The sequence below is a fragment of the Halichoerus grypus genome, chromosome 6 (genome assembly GCF_964656455.1).
Source record: "Halichoerus grypus chromosome 6, mHalGry1.hap1.1, whole genome shotgun sequence".
NCBI lineage: Eukaryota > Metazoa > Chordata > Mammalia > Carnivora > Phocidae > Halichoerus > Halichoerus grypus.
Genome location: NC_135717.1, coordinates 114,275,604 through 114,297,408, shown reverse-complemented (window position 1 = coordinate 114,297,408; position 21,805 = coordinate 114,275,604). Strand labels below are relative to the sequence as shown.

At 37.6% G+C, this 21,805-nt stretch overlaps 1 protein-coding gene and 1 long non-coding RNA gene across 2 annotated transcripts in view; one reads left to right on the top strand and one right to left on the bottom strand.

The window, feature by feature from the left end:
* The window catches only part of LOC144382367 (uncharacterized), a 422,766-nt gene that overhangs the window by 222,074 nt on the left and 178,887 nt on the right, over positions 1–21,805 (bottom strand). The window lies entirely within an intron of this gene.
* The window catches only part of RPAP3 (RNA polymerase II associated protein 3), a 40,914-nt gene continuing 27,130 nt past the window's right edge, over positions 8,022–21,805 (top strand). Inside the window, exons 1-5 of the mRNA XM_036099359.2 lie at positions 8,022–8,109; positions 10,743–10,926; positions 11,920–12,060; positions 14,701–14,823; positions 15,649–15,776. Of these exons, the coding sequence (XP_035955252.1) occupies positions 10,774–10,926; positions 11,920–12,060; positions 14,701–14,823; positions 15,649–15,776 (545 nt within the window). The 5' untranslated portion in view covers positions 8,022–8,109; positions 10,743–10,773. The remainder of the gene's footprint in view (positions 8,110–10,742; positions 10,927–11,919; positions 12,061–14,700; positions 14,824–15,648; positions 15,777–21,805) is intronic.

Here is a 21,805-nt window from a genome sequence, read left to right as displayed (position 1 = left end):
TAGTGTTATTTGAAAGTGGACATGGATTGATGTTGTAAATGTATATTGCAAACTCTAGGACAATGATTAAAAAAAGTAAAAAGTATAATGGATTTGCTAAGAAAGGAGAAAAAATGGAATTATCTGAAATCCTCAATTAAAAGCATAAAAGCCAGAAAAGGAATGGAAGACAAAAATAGGAACAAAGACTTAGGACAACAAGTAGAAAACAGTAATGCTTATGGCAGATATTAATTCAACTATATCCGTAGTTACTTTGAATGTCAATGGTCTAAATGCAACAAATAAAAAAGAGACTGTTATAGTGGATCAAAACCAAGAACCAATTATATATTGTCTACGAGAAACCCACTTTAAATATGAAGACACACATAGATGAAAAGTAAATGGATAGAGAAAAATACACCATGCTAACACCAATCAAAAGAAAGCAGGCATAGCTATGTTAATTTCATACAGACCAGACTTCAAAGTAAGGAAAGTTATCAGAGAAAAAGAAGGGCATTACATAATGTTAAATGGGTCAACTCTCCAAGAAGATGTAACAATTCTTAAGGTGTATGCATCTAACAGCACAGCATGAAACTGCATAAGGCAAAAACTGATAAAACAGAAAGAAGACATAGATGAGTCCACTATCATAGTTGGAGATGCCAATATCCTTTTCTCAGAAAGAGGCAGATCTGGTAGGCAGGAAATCAGGAAGAATACAGCTAAACTCAGCCACACCATCAATCAGCTGAATATAATTGCCATCTATAGACTATTTCATCCATAGAATGGATGTACATTTTTCTCAAAGTCATATGGATCATTCACCAAGAGAGACCACATTTCAGGCCACAAAATACCGCTTAATAAATTCAAAAGAATAGAATACTACAATGTCTGCTCTCAGCTCACAATTTGGGGAATTAAACTAGACATTGATAACAAAAGATAACTGGAAAACCATAAAATACATGGACATTAAACAACACACTTCTAAATAACATGAGCAAAGGAAAAAAAATTTCAAGACAAATTTTAATATATTTTGAACTAAATGAAAATGAAAATACAACTTATCAAAATTTGTGAGATATAATGCTTAGAGGAAAATTTATAGCATTGAATACATATATTAGAAAAGGAGAGAGATCTAAAATCAATCACCTAAGTTTCTACCTTAGGAAGCTAGAAAAGGCAGAGAAAAATAAAAAGTAGAAGAAAAGAAATAATAAGAATTAGAGCAGAAATCAAAGAGATTGAAAACAAAATCAATAGAGAAAATCAATGAAACTAAAAGCTAGTTCTTTGAAAAGATCAATAAAGTTGATAAGCCTCTAGCCAGGCTAACTAAGAAAAAGGACAGGACACAAATTACTAACATCAAAATGAGAGAAGAACAACACTGCAGACTCTATGGAAGTTAAAAGGATAATAAAGGAATATTATGAACAACTCTATGCTCATAAATTTAATAACCTAGATGAAATGAATGAATTCCTTGAAAGATGCAAGAGGAAATAGATGGTCTGAATAGGCCTATATCCGTTAAATAAATAAATAATATTAATAACCTTCTAAAAGAGAAAGCACCAGGCCCAGATGGGTTCCCTGGTAAATTCTATCAAATAGGTTAGGAAGAAATTTAGCCAATTTTCTACCATCTCTTTCAGAGGATATAAAAAGAGGGAATGCTTCCTCACTCATTCTATGAGGTCAGCATTACGCTAATACCAAAACCAGACAAAGGCATTATAAGAAATGAAAACTACAGGCCAATATATCTCATGAACATAGACGTAAAAATCCTCAAGAAAACATTAGTAAATAGAACCCAAAAAAGTATAAAAAGAATTGTATACTACAGCCAAGTGGGATTTATTCCAGGTATGCAAAGCTGGTTTAACATTCAAAATCAATTAATGTAATCTAGCACATCAACAGGCTAAAAATGAAAAATTGCATGATCATATCAATAGATGCGGAAAAAGCATTTGACAAAATCCAACACCCATTCATGATAAAAATTCTCAGTAAAGTAGGAATAGAAGGAAACTTTCTCAACTTGATAAAATCTGCAAAAAATTTACAGCTAACATTATACTTAATACTGAGAAACTTGAAGGTTTCCCACTAAAATCAGGTACCAGGCAAAAATGTCCCCCTCACTACTCTTTTTCAACATCGAACTGGAAGTCCTTGCTAATGCAATATGGCAAGAAAACGAAATAAAAGTTACGCATATTGGGAAATACATCTTTATTCACAGATGACATGATCATCTATGTAGAAAATCTCTAAGAATCAACAAAAAAATCTCTTGGAAGTAACAAGCAATTATAGAAAGGTTAAAGGATACAAGGTTAATATATAAAAAGTTAGTTTCTTTCCTATATACCAGCAATGAATAAGTGGAATTTGAAATGAAAAAACATACCATTCATATTAGCACCCCCCAAAATGAAATACTTAAGTATAAACCTAACAAAATATACACAAGATCTTTATGAAGAAAACTAAAAAATTCTCATAAGTTGTAAAAATAAGTAAATGGAGAGATATTCCATGTTCACAGATAGGAAGACCCAATATTGTCAAGATGTCAATTCTTGCCAACTCAATCCCAATCAAAACTCCAGAAAGTTATTTTATAGATGTCAACAAACCATTTCTAAATTTTATATGGAGAGGTAAAAGACCCAGAAGAGCCAATACAATATTGGAGAAGAACAAAGTTGAAGGACTATGGTACCTGACTTCAAGACTTACTATACAGTTACAGTAATCAAGACAGTGTGGTGTTGGGACGCCTGGGTGGCTCAGTCGGTTAAGCATCTGCCTCCAGCTCAGGTCTTGATCCTCCTGGGATCGAGTCCCGCGTCAGGCCCCCTGCTCAGCGGGGAGCCTGCTTCTCCCTCTGCCTGTTCTCCCCATGCTTGGGCAGGCTCTCTCTCTCTGATAAATAAATAAATAAAATCTTAAAAAAAAAAAGACAGTGTGGTGTTGGTGAAAGAAAAATAGTTCAATGGAACAGAATAGAGAGCCCAGAAATAGATTCACATAAATATAGTCAATGATTTTCACAAAGGAGCCAAGGTAATACAATGGAGCTAAGATATTATTTTTAACAAGATTCTGGAATAACCAGACATTTACATGTAAAAAAATCTGTCTAGGCCTTACACCCTTCACAAAAATTAATTCAAAATGGATCATAGACCTAAATGTAAAACACAAAAGCATAAAACTCCTAGGAGATAACATAGGAGAAAACCTAGATGACTTTGGGTGTGGTGATGCCTTTTTAGATACAACACCAAAGACATGATCCATGAAAGAAAAGTTGGTAAGTTATACTTCATTAAAATTAAAAACGTCTGCTCTGTGAAAAACATCATCAAGAGAATTAGTGGATAAGTCACAGACTAGGAGAAAATATTTGCAAAATACACACCTGATAAAGGACTGTTATCTAAAATATACAAAGAACTCTTACAACTCAACAATGAGAAAACAGCTCAATTTAAAAAATGGGACCATAACAAACACCTCACCAGAGAAGATATACAGATAGCAAAAAGGAATATGAAAAGATGCTCCACATCATATTTTATCAGGGAAATGCAAATTAAAACAATGAGATACTACTATATACCTATTAGATGGCCAAAATCTGGAACACTGACAACACCAAATGCTGGTGGAGATGTGAAGCAACAGGAATTCTCACTTATTGCTGGTGGGAATGCAAAATGGAGTTACATTGGAAGACAGTTTGGCATTTTCTCACAAAACAAAACATACTCTTGGGGCGCCTGGGTGGCTCATTCAGTTAAGCGTCTGACTCTTGATTCTGGCTCTGGTCATGATCTCAGGGTGGTGAGATCAAGCCCTGTGTCGGGCTCTGGGCTGGGCATGGAGCCTGCTTAAGTTTCTCTCTCTTCCCTCTTCCCCCTCCTGCTCCCATGCATTTGCACGTGCTCTCTCTCTCTCTCTAAAACAAAACAAAACAAAACAAAAATGTACTCTTACCATATGATCCAGCAATTACTCTTCTGATATCTACCCAAAGGGTTTGAAAACTTCTGTCTACACAATAACACCCATGAGAATATTTATAGCAGCTGTATTCATAATTGTCAAAATTTGGAAGCAAACAAGATGCTCTCCAGTAGGTGAATGGATAATCGGTGGTACATCCAGACAACAGAATATTATTCAGACCAAAAAGAATGAGTTATCAAGCCATGAAAAAACATGGAGGAACCTTAAATTCATATTACTAAGTGAAAAAAAGTCAATCTGAGAAGGCTACATACTGTATGATTCCAAGTATATGATGTTCTGGAAAAGGTAAACTATGGAAATAATAAAAAAGATCAGTGGCTGCCTGAAATGCAGATAGTGGGGAGGGATGAATAGGCAGAGCACGGAGGAATTTTAGGGCAGTAAAAATATTCTCTATGATAGTACAATGATGGATATATAGTTGTTATAAATTTGTCCAAACTCACTGTACAACACCAAGAGTGAACTCTTAGTTAAACTATGGACTCTGAGTGACTGTGATGTGTCAATGTAAGTTCAACTTTGGTAAAAAATTGTACTATTCTGGTGACTGATGTTGATAATAGGGAGGCTGTGTATGTGTGGGGGCAGGAGGTATATGGGAAATCTTGGTAACTTCATCTCAATTTATTGGAAACCTAAAGAGTGACCATATCCCAGGGCTTGGACATTAGCTTTGCCAAGGAGAGAGGGGCAGGAATTAATATTTAAGATCTCAAGCTGTCCCAAGCTGTGCTAGGTAGGGTTTTTACAAACATTTTCTCAGTCTATTAGTTATTTTTTACCTTTACCACTTTAATTTTACTGTGACTAAGTCACATTCACAGTAAGTAGCAGAACAGGGTTACAAAATTTAACCCTTTTCCTCACGCTATGGTGAGCCTGGATTCCCAGCAGTATTGCCTCATTGATTCATTTGTTATTCTTTCAAAGAACACTTCTCAAGGCCTGTGGTAGAAGTGACTGGGTTCCCCTCAATATCTGCTCTCCTCTCATTTTTCCTTAATCATTGAATTCTTAGGGTTCAGATGAGCAACATGACTTCCAAGAGTAAAAACCTCTCTTGCAGCCAGCAGTGGCCATGTGTCTAAGTCCTGGCCAGTGGCATGCAAAAGGGAGTCCTTAAAGGCCAGGGGGTACATTACATCCATCTTTCATCCTACTCTGTCCCTTTCTGCTGTCTGGATTGAAGATAAGATAGCGGGAGCTTGGGGGCGCCTGGGTGGCTTAGTCGTTAAGCGTCTGCCTTCGGCTCAGGTCATGATCCCGGGGTCCTGGGATCGAGCCCCACATCGGGCTCCCTGCTCGGTGGGAAGCCTGCTTCTCCCTCTCCCACTCCCCCTGCTTGTGTTCCTTCTCTCACTATCTCTCTCTGTCAAATAAATAAATCTTTAAAAAAAAAAAAAGATAGCGGGAGCTTGCGTGGTGGCTAGAGCCACCAGGGAAGCCATGTGCTGAAGAAGAAGGAGCAGCAAGGCAGAAGGTGCCTGGGTCTGACCCTGGAATGATCATACCAACCCTGGATTGCTCATATTCAGTCTTCTTTTATTTGAGAGAGCAATACTATTCTCTCAAGTTTAAGCCACTCTTATACTGGGCTTTATCTTACATGCAATCAAACCTCATATAGTTTGTAACACGAAGCCCCAAGGTTCATAAATGTTCTTGCTAAATAAAGCTACTTAGCTCATATTCCCTTTCTTAAGATTCATATTAACTGTCAGAATGTTTCCTTATTTAGCTATTTGAAAGATCTCAATAATTGTCTTGGACATTAACACAAAATTAACACCATAATCATTAATTGCAGCATTTTACTCTTGTGATAAAACATTCATCTATATTCCCACTATGAAAAGAGATATCTTTTCAACAATGACTATTGAGATATTAACAATAAATGCAACTGAGATGACTGGAGTTTATTCACACTAAGAAGAAATTAATAAAAGAGACATAAAAGAAAGGCATAATTTATCAATCTTGGTGAAAACTATGTGAAGACGTGTCAACAGAAGTGGGGAGGTCTGTAATCTAGAAAAGAACGTAAGATGGCCCATGTCTGAGCTCACAAGAGAGAAGGCTGTCACTGAAGTATAGTGTTTTGTTTTTTGGGTTTTTTTTTTTTTTTCTTGGTAGAACATTGCAAGCCTCAGAATTAGGTAACAATGGCCATCAAGACCATTTGACTAACTCTTTTCACTTTGCTTCTGAACTCACTAAGAAACTATCTATTATATGACTTAAGAGGGAGATAGAGAAGGGAGGATTCACCCAAGGGTCTATGAGGTTTTACTAGAGCAGCCAGCTGTCCCCTTCTCTCTCATCTCAATCGACTCTGGTAGAATTCACTTAAAAAAAAAAATACAGTTGCTTTTGTTAAGAACATCCATAAATCAACATCTGTTTTAAAATTATTTATTATTAGATTAATTTTAAAACACAAAATAACTCTGAAAATTCAGCTATCTAACACAAAACCCAAAAAGTCATTCCGTTAGTAAATATTTTTTTTTTTTAAAGATTTTATTTATTTATTCATGAGAGACAGAGAGAGAGAGAGAGAGAGAGGCAGAGGGAGAAGCAGGCTCCCAAGGAGCAGGGAGCCCGATGTGGGACTCGATCCCAGGACCCTGAGATCATGACCTGAGCCGAAGGCAGATGCTTAACCATCTGAGCTACCCAGGCGCCCCCGTTAGTAAATATTTTGATGATATACTTAATGATTTGACTACTATGATGTTAAAATACAAAGATACCCTATAATTTTACAGTTGGAAAGATGAGCTAATAATATTCCCTTGTAAGAGAGGACCCCAGGGTGTTTTTTTTCATTGACCATTACCTGGATTAGTGATTCCCAGCCTCAAAGACACAGCTGTATCCTTGTGCTTTAAAAATCATGATGTCTAGGCTGCACTAATTAAATCAGAATCTCTAGGGACAAAACCTAGACATCAGTATTTTTTTAAAGATTTATTTATTTTGGAGAGAGAAAGCATGCAAGAGGGAGGGGCAGAGGGAGAGAGAAATCCTAAGTAAGACTCCCTGCTGAGCATGGAGCCTAACTGGGGCTCCATCCCAGGACCCCAAGATCATGACCTAAGCCAAAAACAAGAGCGGGAGGCATAACTGACTGAGCCACCCAGGCGCCCTCCCCCCCTTTATTTTTCAATGCTACATGGATGATTCCAAAGTTCAGCCAAGACTGAGAGTCACTGAACTGGATTTTGGGGCTAATGTTTGAGATCATTGAGTTGTTTCAAACTGACAGTTTTGTTTGCTTTTGTTTGTTTTCGTGGACTGTTGACATTATTTTTGTTTTACAATTTTAGAGTTGTCATGAAAATGAAAGACAGCTTACTCATATGGTAAGCAGAAGCAAGAAGTATTAAAAGCTTCATATTCTTTCTTCTTTGTAAGCCAGGGCACATCTAAAGACAGACTTTAACACTGACACACGTCCAAGAAAGACCCAGATGTAGATACACTTAGGAGAGTTTACTTGCAAAGGTGAAAAGAGTCGGACTGAAGAACTGGTTTGCCAAATACAAGTACTTAAAGGAAAAACAAAACAAAACAAAACCCTGCACAATTGTCAGAGTTACAAGATGACACAGTCTGTTCGAAACAGTAAATTTCTCAGATGATTATCATGCCTACAAAGGTCGTGACCTATTGATACCCGCAAGGCAAATATTCGGGCTAAAATTGTTTTGAGGGGATTCCAGGTTAATACCCAAGGCGTTATTATTTTGGGAATCAGAACGAGTCAGGATGACTCTGCAGTTTTGGGGTTATCTCCCGCGAATTTCAGTCATACTGGAAGCAGGCAAGGCGTCAGATTTGGCTTTAACAAACCTGTCAATTCTCTACCTCTACCCTGAGAAGAGAGGCACACCGTACCTGCCCTTCTGCGCACGCTCCGCCCGGACGCCAGGGGGCGGGGCGGGGGCACGCGGGGACTTGTGGGAAAGCTCGGGAAGGTGGGGCCCGGCGTGAGACGCTGCGGGCCTGGGGTAGCGGCCCTGTGGGCAGTAACGGCCTAGCGAGGTGAGCCGGCTTTACGTTTATCGCCGGTTGCAGTAGCCGACGAGGCTTCGGGGGTGGTCTGGCGCAAAGAGGGCGTGCGGCCGTGGGTCCCGGGGGAGGCGGAGGGCAGGAAGGCGTGAGGGCGGGCGGCGAGGGCGCGGCGGCGCGGTGGTGTCCAGGGTAGCGGCGTCCCGGGCGAGCGTTCCGGAAGGGGCTCGCCCTGCGTCCCCGGGTATGGAAGATCTGCTCTGCCGACTGTCCCTCCACCCCGGCTGTCCGGGGTGTTGGGCCGATTTGCGGTGATCCGATAGCAGATCCACCCTCCCTGGAGAACTGCGGGGGGGCCCGCCCCCTCTCGACGTGGGTGTGCTGTGTTCGCCGGGATACTGAGTGTGAAAGCGATAGCCCCCAGCATTGGAAGTTTCTGGTTCCCTGCTCGGACTCCAGCCCCGTCGCAGGTTCCGTGGGAGCAGTTGTATCTGCGGGAGCAGCGGAGGTGATGAGTGAAATGGAAAAGGGTTTCGACCTTTTGCAGCATCGCAGTGGCTTGCTGCGCTTTTATTCCTATTTTTGAGCCCCCAGCAAAGCACTATACTGGTTTCGTTTTTTAAAAACGAGATAGACGTATGTGATCAAACTTGGGCACTGCCTGAAAAAAAGGTTAAACTTAGTTTAGGTTACAAGGCCAGGCTAGGGGTCTGAAGACCTATCTGCATTTGCAACCATTAGAAAAATGATTTTTCTAATCTGCTCTGTCTCCCATGCTACTCCCCCACTCCTCTTAAGCGTTGAATCCCCTCCCACCCTTTTACGGACTTTGCCCCATCTCTCATCCTTTTTCCTAGATTCCTTTTACCTTGATTCTCTTCGTCGTCTTCTACCAGACTATACTCGTGAGCAGTCTTAGATTATTAAAGACAGAATTACGCTAATCCCCATATAATCTCATTTACTCAGCAGCTCATTTTATTTCTATCCTTTCCTTAAATCTCATTGAAACTCTCAATAAATCTTTATATGACTGAATACAATGCATGTTCTTTCCCCTTATGCCACCTTTGTGTCTTTAGGCACTGCCAACCTCTGTCACCTTGAACTCTTTCTTGAGAATTCTCTCCTGTGACAGTACTCTCCAAGTTTTCCTCCCAGCTCTCTAGATGTTGCTCCCTAGTTTTTCCTATATTGGTATCTCCTCCTCAGCTTGTTCCCTAAATAGTAGTGTTTTGCAGGCTCCACCCCTGCCCACCCAACCCAGTAGTCACAGTGATTAAGCAGGTCCAGATTCGTGATTGTAACTTCCACCTTTAAGCTAGTGACACTCAAATTTATAAACTTATAGTACCTACTGGATATGTCATCCTCATGTCCCATAAGCACCCGATTCAGCATATCCCAAGCTGAAATATTTGTTTTTCTTCTTGTCCTGCAATCCTGAAATGTCTTTTCCTTTCCTTTTTTAAGATTAAAAAAAAATTTTTTTTAAGTCATCTCTACACCCATCGTGGGGCTCGAACTCATAACCCCAGAATCAAGAGTGGCATGTTCCACCGACTGAGCCAGCCAGGTGCCCCCCTCTTTTCCTTTTAAAATTGTGATCCTGACTCACATGGCACTGGTAATTTCACCAGGCTACCAAACCGGAAATCTAAGACACTGGTTAGGTCCTTCTCTGCTCCCAGCTCCTCAGTTGAATCAGTCATCAGGTACTTTTTATTTTACCTCCACATTACTTTCATAGCTTTCAGACCTCATGGCCTGGCGTTTTGAGATCTGTCCCATAGCCACCTCAGCCTTCTCTTCCATCATTCTCTTTCTTAGTCCTTTGGTCTGTTTGCCTGCTCCTCCATGGTTAATCATTTTGGCTGGCCTCTTTGAAATGTGGCTAGTTATAGCACCTCTGGGGACTCTTTCCTTGAACTCACCACCCTACCCACCATCGGATTTATGCCTGTCCTTTGTGGTCAGTCCCACAGCATCTGTATGTGCCTCTAGCACAGTTCTCAACCAGGAATTATTATGCCGTCTAGGTGATATTTGACAATGTTTGGAGACATTTTTGATTGTCACAGTCTGGAGGGGAGGGAGAATACTGCTCTGTAGTTGGAAGAGGCCAGGGATGTTGCCATTTTACAATGCATAGGACAGACCTTCTACCACAAAGAGATATCTGTCCCAAAATGTCAATAACTCCAAGGTTGAAAGACCCTGCCAGCATAATATTTTGTGGCTCTCGATACTTGATTATTTTGTTTCCTTCTCCATTAGACCTGGGACCTTGTCTTACTTGTTTTTATAGGACCTGTCACATAGCAGAAGTTCAATAAATTTTGAAAAGGAGTAAAGGAGATAATTAGGATTAATTTATAAATGGGAGACGAGCAGAGTCTGCTACCAAGGGGTACTTGCTAATTTCAGTGATTTCCCCCTCATTGCCTTTTATTCATAATGCATTGCAGTGATGCCCAGACTTGTCTGTTTTTCATTTATTCATTCAGCAAACATTGATTCATTTAAAAAATAATATATTGATGTTTTCTTTCTTCAGCATACTTTAGGCTCTCCTCTGTGCGTGTATTTTTGCCATTTATGAAGTGGTAAAAACTCATTGATAGCTATGCTTCAAAAACAAACCAAATCTGTTTAATTCTTGTCAGAAATTGGTTGGTCAAAACTCTGCAGGACATAATGACTTCGACAAATAAAGCAATTGAATTACAACTACAAGTGAAACAAAATGCAGAAGAATTACAGGACTTTATGAGGGATTTAGAAAACTGGGAAAAAGATATTAAACAGAAGGATATGGAACTAAGAAGACAGAATGGTGTTCCTGAAGAGGTAAATTTCTTAATTAAATCCTACTTTAGCATCCAGCAAAACTATTTAATTTAAAATAAAGCACAGCCTTTTAAAATGTTTTGTGAAAATACTGAAATTGAAGTGATTTGCTGCCTGTCAACATTTTGAAAAATTCTGCTTTTTAAATCTTTGTAGTACTTATATTAACTCTATTAAGACATTTTAAGGCTTAGCCAATAGTTAGGGAAAGGAAGACCATGTGATAATTCTTAAGGTAAATGAATAGCATTTTCGATGTTTAGGGGTGTGTGTGTGTATATATATATAATACAGATCATATATAATTATGTGTTTAATGATATCTTAACATACAGTATTGGCATAAAATACAGATTACTTATGTAGGTTCAACCAAACGTTTTTTTTAAGACTGTGCATTTAAATATGGGTAACTTTTTCATACTAATGATGTGCAGGCAGTTCAGTTTGCTGTTGTACTACTGCTAATTCATTGTAGTAAGGCTGAAGATCAGGCAGTTTTGAAGTGTGAATTTAGGATTGCAAATTAAATGTATAATTAAAATTTCTAGATAATACTTTCCTTGTGACTAAACAGTATTCAGCATTTGTCAAAGAATGAATTAAACTTTTCAAGCATGAATTGTTATAAGTGAAGATGGTAAATTGGTATTTTTAAGCACTTTAAAAAGTACTTTTTTTTTTTTTAAAGATTTTATTTATTTAATTGAAAGAGAGAGACACAGCAAGAGAGGGAACACAAGCAGGGGGAGTGGGAGAGGGAGAAGCAGGCTTCCCGCGGAGCGGGGAGCCTGATGCGGGGCTCGATCCCAGGACGTTGGGATCATGACTTGAGCCGAAGGCAGACGCTTAACAACTGAGCTGCCCAGGTGCCCCTAAAAGTACTTCTTACTTGAAAATATAATTTAGTGAGAATTTTAAACATTGGTAGTTATACAAAAAAGCAATAGAGCAGTGCTCAAACATCATGTGTTTATTTTTTCCCATCCCTAGAATTTACCTCCTATTCGAAATGGGAATTTTAGGAAAAAGAAGAAAGGCAAACCTAAAGAGTCTTCTAAAAAAACCAAAGATGAAAACACAAAAAACAGGATAAAATCTTATGATTATGAGGCATGGGCAAAACTTGATGTGGTAAGTTATACGCTTCTTAGTATTTGAATAAGATTGTCTTAGAGTTAGCTAAGAGTAATGGGTTAAATGAAAAATAATGTAAAGTATCTTACCCTTGTGTCTTTCACTTATAGATTATTTTATGTGAATCCAACTTTAATTACAATTCTTTTCAATTAACTAGATTATTTTTTCTCCTGCAGCCCTCTTTCAGTGAGTAGTGGCTAAAACAGCCAGGATTCTTTTCTTTTTTTCTTTCTTTTTTTTTTTGCAAAAACAGTACGTAGAGGTCCAGCGTATTCCCCACCCAGTTTACCCCAGTAATTCCTTAATTATAGTATAGTATCAAAAATAGGAAATCGATATGGTACAATGTATATATGTATATCACATAGATTTAGGTAACCACCATTTAGAATTCAAAAATACTGCATCCCCATCCCATCTTCTTTTCTTCCCTCTACCCCCATAAATAACCACTCTTCTGATTTTTAGGTTTATTATTTTATTGGCTCTTTTCTATTTAACATTTTTATTTGAGGTTATACATACAGTAAAGTGCAAACATCTTAAGTGTACAGCTTCCTGAATTTTTGCTCCTGTATATACCTGAAAAACCACCATCCACATCAAGATACAGGACATTTTCAGCATCCCAGAAGCCTTCCTTTTCAGTTGATTACCTCCCAGAGGTAGCCACTATTGTGATCTTTAATATTATAGATCAGTTTTGCCAGTTTTGGAATTTCATATAAATGTATCATACAGTATACACTCTTTTGTGTTTGGCTTTGTTTGCTAGCATTGTCTGAGATTGATCCATATTATCAGTAACAGTAATTTTTTTCTTGCTGATCAGAATTCCATTGTGTGAATATATCACAATTTGTATATCCATTCTCCTATTGACATACATTTGGGTTGTTTCCAGTTTGGGGCTATTATGAATAAGCCTGCTATGAACATTCTTGTATGTGTCTTTTGATGGATCTAAGCACCTGGGAGGGAATTTGCAGGTCATACTTTATATATACATTTAGTTTTAGAAGACACTGCTCAATAGTTTTCCAAATTACTTATATTTTTCTTAATGAAACCAAGGCCAATTGACTCAAGATAGAGCTGGCACTACCAATTAAATAGTTTGCCATCTGCTTCAGTATTGTCCTGATGTAGGGAAAGTATAATTTTAGGTCTTGGATTTATTGCTGTGGGAAATGATGCTTTCTGAACATGATATTTTCTCTGCTGAGTATTATATAGTCTACTTTCATTTTTTGTGATCTTATTCCTCATTATATAGCTTTTTCCTTTTCATAAGGTGGTATTTTCTTATACTGCTTTTTCCTGAAAGCCATCATCCTCAGATCATTTCTGAGAGAGGTGCTTTCTATACAGTCATTTATTCATTCAGCAGATACTGATTGAACTCATGCTTTGTGTGGCCGATGCCATCATGATGTACTGCATTGCTTGACGTCGATTTAGGGTATCTATACAAGATGTAGGTGTTTACTTACCGTTCCACTCTAGTTGAGATCTGAGCAGCTGCTTTAGTGTTCTGCTGCTGGTGGTGGTCTCCACTTGCAAGCATAGCAGCGTTGGATAATCTTGGCTCTTTAATGTTGGTAGGCTGGTGGTATTTGTAGAATCTTCATGCTAAAACACGTAGCTGAGTTTTAGTCTATCTTTTAATGTTCATTCAGTGAAACTAAGCATAGGTTTTATTTTATTTTTTAATTTGTCAATGATTTGGGGCTTTTTGACATAAAATAGTATGATATTAAATGCAAAAAAGATTTTATGTAATTAAAATTTTTGTTTAAATGAGCTTTTTAATGCTTACTGGTTTTAAAATCTCTTACTAAAAACCATTCTTTTATCATATATGATAAATATGATTAAAAAATCCTGATGAGGTTTATGAGATGATTTATTACCATGAAAGGAATGTGTGATCCAAAAGAGATTGGGAATTGTTGGACTAGTATATTATGTATTTTCTTTGGTAGGGTCGGCTGTATTTTTGGAATTCACTGAGACTATAACATAGTCATTGAGAGCGCTTCAGAGCAGGCAGATTTGCCTCGATTCAAATCCTGACTTGTCCACTCATTAGCCAGGTGATCTTGAGTTAACAAACCTCTGTGTCTTGATTCATTCCTTCCAGTAAAAAACATGGGGAATCATACTTACCTCATACGTTTTTGTGAGGATTAGGAGTTAATGTGCTTTACAGGCAGTTTTTCATATTTTGAGAATAAGGAAGAAAAAAGGCTTTTAGTAAAAACCCTTCCTTGGCTGTTAGTTATTTATTACATTAGTTTGGGGTTATTTCCAAACTTGCCTTATGTCAAGCCATAAATACCTCACTACTAATAGTTTGTGATTTAGGGGTGATTTGTAGACTCTATTGACTTAGCTTATTTAATGAGTTCAGAGCTAGATTCTTTTAAGTGGTTTGGATCTTGGTTTTCTAAACAGGGTACATTTTTCTCTGGAGAGAATCCTAACAATGAGAGGTTATTTGGATTGAAAGCAACCTTAGGCCTTCAGGTCCTTAGATCATTACAACCTAAGTTGAGTGTACTTTTTTTTTTTAATGTCTTCTTTATTTTAATGGTCATGTAATTATGAGCACTGTTCTACTTATAATTTCAGGACAGTATCCTTGATGAGCTTGATAAAGAAGAGAGTATCCATGATTCTGTGTCTCAAGAATCAGAGTCAGAAGAAGATGGGATTCATGTAGATTCACAAAAGGCTCTTGCTCTAAAAGAAAAGGTATTTTTCTTTAGGTTAGCATTAGTTTCCTTCATGTAAGCAGGATATGTAGAAAATCATGTGGATCCCAGTATTTCTTCAATGTAGTTTTGGGCGGGGGGGGGGGTGTTCAGACTTTAATGTATCCGTATCAAGAGGCGGTATAGCTTGTTGGTTAGGAGTTTATGTCTGAAGCCAGATTGTACGGGCTCAGATCCTGTGACAAGTTCTTTAATTACCTGTACCTCAGTTTTCTTAACTGTAAAAATAAGATTAATATTATTACTAAACCTTAATGGGTTGTTACGAATATTAAATGAATTATTATATGTAAAATGCGTGGACTGTACAGAGACTCCTTTTAGGGTTTTTTGTAGTAGACTAAAGTAACTTAAAATCAGAGTGTGAATCTTGACATGAACATTAAATTCCACCCTTCCATATCACAGGTCATCTCTGGTTACTTTTTGGAATGTTAAACATCCCTCTTCAGAAAGCCTCATTATAAAACTAACTATATTGCTTTTCAAAAAGGTGGAACTCTTTTCAGATTAAACTTCATCTTGATGTCTTTCTTTTGTTACATTTCTGTGGGTGTTGTCAATCAAAAGTACCTAATTCTACGTATGTTACTCATTTTTCTACCAAGGCTTTTTTGGCTTGTGCTCATACAATGACTATCTAGTGAATTTCAGCATTTGTTGAAAGACCATTTTGCTTAATTTTCTTTTCTTTCCTGTTAACCTTGAACACAGAGCTAATGAGTTAGAAAAAGATGCATAATATTGAAAGAAAATGGTTCTGCAATTCTCTGCCAGTATATATCTGACTCATATGCTTTTTCAGGGCAATAAATACTTCAAACAAGGAAAATATGATGAAGCAATTGAATGCTACACCAAAGGCATGGATGCTGATCCATATAATCCTGTGTTGCCAACAAACAGAGCATCAGCATACTTTAGGTTGAAAAAGTAAGGGATTCCCATAATGTGTGTGACTGTTTTATATGTGTATGGAGGCTGATTTTTTTTTTTTATGTTAATGTTAGTCACCATACAGTATGTCATTAGTTTCCGATGTAGTGTGCACTGATCCATTATTTGCATATAACACCCAGTGCTCCATGCAATATGTGCCCTCCTTAATACCCATCACTGGGCTAACTCATCCCCCCACCCCCCTCCCCTCTAAAACCCTCAGTTTGTTTCTCAGAGTCCATAGTCTCATGGTTCATCTCCCCTTCCAATTTCCCCCCTTTCATTTTTCCCTTCCTTCTCCTAATGTCCTCCATGCTATTCCTTATGTTCCACGAATAAGTGAAATCATATGAAAATTGACTTTCTCTGCTTGACTTATTTCACTTAGCTTAATCTCCTCCAGTCCCATCCATGTTGATGTAAAGTTGGATATTCATCCGTTCTGATGGCTGAGTAATATTCCATTATATATATGGACCACATCTTTATCCCTTCATCTGTTGAAGGGCATCTGGGCTCTTTCCACAGTTTGGCTATTGTGGACATTGCTGCTATGAACGTTGGGGTGCATATGGCCCTTCTTTTCACTACATCTGTGTCTTTGGGGTAAATACCCAGTAGTGCAATTGCTGGGTCATAGCTCTATTTTTGATTTTTTGAGGAACCTCCACACTGTTTTCCAAAGTGGCTGTACCAACTTGCATTCCCACCAACAGTGTAAGAGGGTTCCCCTTTCTCTGCACAACCTCTCCAACATTTGTTGTTTCTTGCCTTGTCAATTTTTGCCATTCTAACTGGTGTAAGGTGGTATCTCAGTGTGGTTTTGATTTGAATCTCCCTGATGGCTAATGATGATGAACATTTTTTCATGTGTCTGTTAGCCATTTGTATATCTTCTTTTGAGAAGTGTCTGTTCATGTCTTCTGCCCATTTTTTGACTTGATTATTTGTTTTTTGGGTGTTGAGTTTGAGAAGTTCTTTATAGATCTTGGATACCAGCCATTTATCTGTAGTGTCATTTGTAAATATCTTCTCCCATTCTGTGGGTTGCCTCTTTGTTTTGTTGACTGTTTCCTTTGCTGTGCAGAAGCTTTTTATCTCGATTAAGTCCCAAAAGTTCATTTTCGCTTTTGTTTCCCTTTGGAGGCTGATTTTTTAAAAAAATCTTTCATACGTCCAGGCAATGACATAATATTCAGTGATAAAAAGGCATGAGTTATTGCCTTTGAAGCCATGAAAAGTCATGGAGGAACCTTAGATGCATATTTCTTCTCTTTTTTTAGTGTTACTGACTTTTTATTCTCATAACTAAGCCTAGTAAAACCAACATACAGTCATTTGCTGTCATTATAATTTCTTGAACAAAAGACTATTTGGCAGTATTAAGGACATAATCTTACCAACAGTCTTTTATTTATTTATTTATTTATTTATTTTTTAAAGATTTTATTTATTTGATAGAGAAATAGCAAGAGCAGGAGCACAAGCAGGGGGAGTGGGGGAGGGAGAAGCAGGCTTCCCGCCAAGCAGGGAGCCTGATGTGGGGCTCGATCCCAGGACCCTGGGATCATGACCTGAGCCAAAGGCAGACACTTAACGACTGAGCCACCCAGGCGCCCCAGAACAGTCTTTTAAATGAAATAATTTGGCCTTATAAGAATTTACTGTATGGCCTGTCTTTTCCCAGTTTTCATCATGACGTGGTAAAAACTTGTCCCAAATTCTGGCACTTACCTGCAGACTAGCATTTGGGAATCATACATCATAAAAAGATAACTTTCTTCTTTCCTTGAAAATGGAGATGGGATCTTCATTTTTTTTCTCCAAATTTTTATTTAAATTCCAGTTAACATACAGTGTAATATTAGTTTCAGGTGTAGAATTTAGTGATTCATTGCTTACATGTAACACTCAGTGTTTACCACAAGTGCTCTCCTTAATACCCATCACCTACTTAACCCATCCCCCCACCCACCTCCCCTCCAGTAAACCTCAGTTTGTGTCTATAGTTAAGGGACTGCTTCTTGGTTTGTCTTTCCTTTTTTTCCCCCCATGTTCATTTGTTTTGTTTCTTAAATTGCACATATGAGTGAAATCCTATGGTATTTGTCTTTCTCTGACTGATTTTGTTTAGCATAGTACACTCTAGCTCCACCCACATCATTGCAAATGGCAAGATTGCATTCTTTTGATGGCTGAGTAATATTCCATTTAATATATACCACATCTTCTTTACCCATTTATCAGTGATGGACTTTTGAGCTCTTTCCATAATTTGGCTATTGTTGATAATGCTGCTTTTAGCGTCGGGGTGCATGTACCCCTTTGAATCAGTATTTTTGTATCCTTTAGGTAAATACCTAGTAGTGCAATTGCTGGAATGTAGGGTAATTCTATTGTTAACTTTTTGAGGAACCTCCATAGTGTTTTCCAGAGTAGATCCACCAGCTTGCATTCCCACCAACAGAATAAGAGGGTTCCCTTTTCTGCCCATCCTCACCAACACCTGTTATTTCCTGTGTTGTTAATTTTAGCTATTCTGACAGGTGTGAGGTGGTATCTCATTTTGATTTGTATTTCCCCAACGAGTGATGCTGAGCATCTTGTCATGTGTCTTTTGGCCATTTGTCTTCTTTGGAGAAATGTTAACTCATGCCCATTTCTTAACTGGATTATTTGTTTTTTTCAGTGGTGATTTTGATAGGTTCTTTATAGATTTTGGATACTAACCCTTTATCAGATATGTCATTTGCAAATATTTCTCCCATTTTGTGGGTTGCCTTTTAGTTTTGTTGATGGTTTCCTTCGCTGTGCAGAAGCTTTTTATTTTGATGAAGTCCCTATAGTTTACTTCTGCTTTTGTTTCCCTTGACTTGGGAGATGTATCTAGTAAGAAGTTGCTACAGCCAGTGTCAAAGAGGTTACTGCATGTGTTCTCTAGGAATTTGATGGTTTCCTGTGTCACATTTAGGTCTTTCATCCATTTTGATTTTATTTTTGTGTATGGTCTAAGAGAATGGTCCAGTTGCATTTTTTTTTACATGTTACTGTCCAGTTTTCCCAACACCATTTGTTGAAGAGACTGTCTTTTTGTGTTGCATATTCTTTCCTGCTTTGTCAAAGATTAATTGACCATAGAATTGTGGATCCATTTCTGGGTTTTCTATTCTGTCCCATTGATCTATGTGTCTGTTTTTATGCCAGTACCATACTGTCTTGATGACTATAGCTTTGAAATATAGCTTGCAGTCTGGAATTGTGGTGCCTCTAGCTTTGCTTTTCTTTTTCAAGATTGCTTTGGCTGTTCGTGGTCTTCTGTGGTTCCACACAGATTTTAGGATTGTTTTAGCTCTGTGAAAAATGCTGATGGTATTTTGATAGGGATTGCATTAAATGTGTGGATTGCTTTGGGTAGTATAGACATTTTAACAGTATTTGTTTTTCTAATCCATGAGCATGGAATGTTTTTCAGTTTCTTTGTGTCCTCTTCAGTTTCTTTCGTAAGTGTTCTACAGTTTTCAGAGTACAGATCTTTCACCTCTTTGGTTAGGTTTATTGCTAGGTATCTTACGGTTTTTGGTGCAATTGTAAGTGCAATTAATTTCTTGATTTCTCTTTCTGCTGCTTCATTATTGGTGTATAGAAATGCAACAGTATTCTGTACATTGATTTTGTATCCTGTGACTTTACTGAATTTGTGTATCAATTCTAGCAATTTTTGGTGGAGTCTTTTAGGTTTTCTATATAGAATATCACGTCATCTGCAAAAGTGAATGTTTGACTTCTTCCTTGCTGATTTGGATGCCTTTTATTTCTTTTTGTTGTCTTGATTGTTGAGGCTAGGACTACTAGTACTATGTTAAATAACTGGTGAGAGTGAATATCCCTGTCTTGTTCCTGACTGTAGAGGAAAAGCTCTCAGTTTTCCCCCGTTGAGGATGGTATTAGCTGTGGGTTTTTCATGTATGGCCTTTGTAATGTTGAGATATACTCCTCCTATTCCTACTTTGTTGAGGGATTTTATCATGAATGGATGTTGTATTTTGTTAGATGTTTTTTCTGCATCTGTTGAGAGGATCATATGGTTCTTATCCTTTCTTTTATTGTGGTGTTATCACGTTGATTGATTTGCAAATATTGAATCACCCTTGCAGCCCAGGAATAAATCCCATTTGATCATGATGAGTGATTCTTTTAATATACTGTTAGATTTGATTTGCTAGTATTTTGTTGAGAATTTTTGCATCCATGTTCTTCAGGGTTATTGGCTTGTAGTTCTCTTTTTTAGTCGACTCTGGTTTTGGAATCAGGGTAATGCTGGCTTCATAGAATGAATTTGGAAGTTTTCCTTCCATTTCTATTTTTTGGAACAATTTGAGAAGAGTAGGTATTAATTCTTTAAGTGTTTGGTAGAATTCCCCTGGGAAGCCATCTGGTCCTGGACTTTTGCTTTTTGGCAGATTTTTGATTACTGATTCAGTTTCTTTGCTGGTTATCAGTCTGTTCAAGTTTTTTGTTTCTTCCTGTTTCATTTATGTTAGTTTATATGTTTCTGGGAAATTTGTTGGCATATAATTTTTCATAATATTCTGTTATAATTGTATTTCTGTGGTCTTGGTTGTTAATGTCTCCTCTCTCATTTGTGATTTTATTTATTTGGGTCCTTTCTCTTTTCTTTTTGGTAAGTCTGGCTAGGGGTTTATCAATTTTATTAATTCTTTCAAAGAACCAGCTCTTGGTTCATTGATCATCAGTTCTGTTTTTTGTTATTGTTATTTCTGTATCATTTATTCCTGCTCTAATCTTTATTATTTCCCTTCTTCTGCTGGCTTTAAGCTTTGTTCTTTTTCTAGCTCCTTCTAGGTGTAAGGTTAGGTTATGTATTTGAGATTTTTCTTGCTTTTTAAGATGGGCCTGTATTGCTGTATAATTCTCTCTTAGGACCGCTTTTACTGTATCCCAAAGCTTTTGGACCGTCATGTTTTCATTTTCATTTGTTTCCATGTATTTTCTTATTTCTTCTGTGATTTCCTGGTTGATCCATTCATTCTTTAGTAAGATGTTGTTTATAACCTCTATGTATTTGTGCTCTTTCCAAATGTTTTCTTGTGGTTGACTTCAAGTTCCATAGTGTTGTGGTCAGAAAATATACATGGTATGATCTCAGTCTTTTTGTACTTGTTGAGGCCTGATTTGTGACCTAGTATGTGATCTGTTCTGGAGAATGTCCCATGTGCCCTTGAAAAGAATGTGTATTCTGCTGCTTTAGGATGAAATGTTTTGCATATATCTGTTAAGTCCATCTGGTCCAGTGTGTCATTCAAAAGCCATTGTTTCCTTGTTGATTTTCTCCTTAGGTGATCTGTCCATTGCTGTAAGTGGGGTGTTAAAGTCCCCTCCTGTCATTGTGTTATTATTGAGTTCCTTTATGTTATTAATTATTTTATATATTTGGGTGCTCCCACGTTGGGGCCATCAATATTTACAATTGTTAGATCTCCTTGTTGGTTAGTCCACTTTATTATGATATAGTGCCCTTCTTCATCTCTTGTTACAGTCTTTGGTGTAAAATCTAGTTTGTCTGATATAAGTATTGCTACTCCAGCTTTCTTTTGACTTCCATTTGCATGATGGATGGTTCTCTATCCTCTCACTTTCAATCTACAGGTGTCTTTAGGTCTAAAAGGAATCTCTTGTAAGCAGCATATAGATGGGTCTGTTTTTTTTAATCCATTCTGACACCTTTATGTCTTTTGATTGGAGCATTTAGTCCATTTACATTCAGAGTAATTATTGATAGATACGAATTTAGTGTCATTGTATTACTTGTTCTTTTGTTGTTTCTGGAGATTTTCTCTGTTCCTTTTTAGTCTTTGTCACTTTTGGTTTTTCTTTCCCACTCAAAGAGTCCCCTTTAATATCTCTTGCAGGGCTGGTTTAGTGCTCATGAACTCCTTTAGTTTTTGTTTGGGAAACTCTTTAATCTCTCCTATTTTGAATGACAGCCTTGCTGTATAGAATAT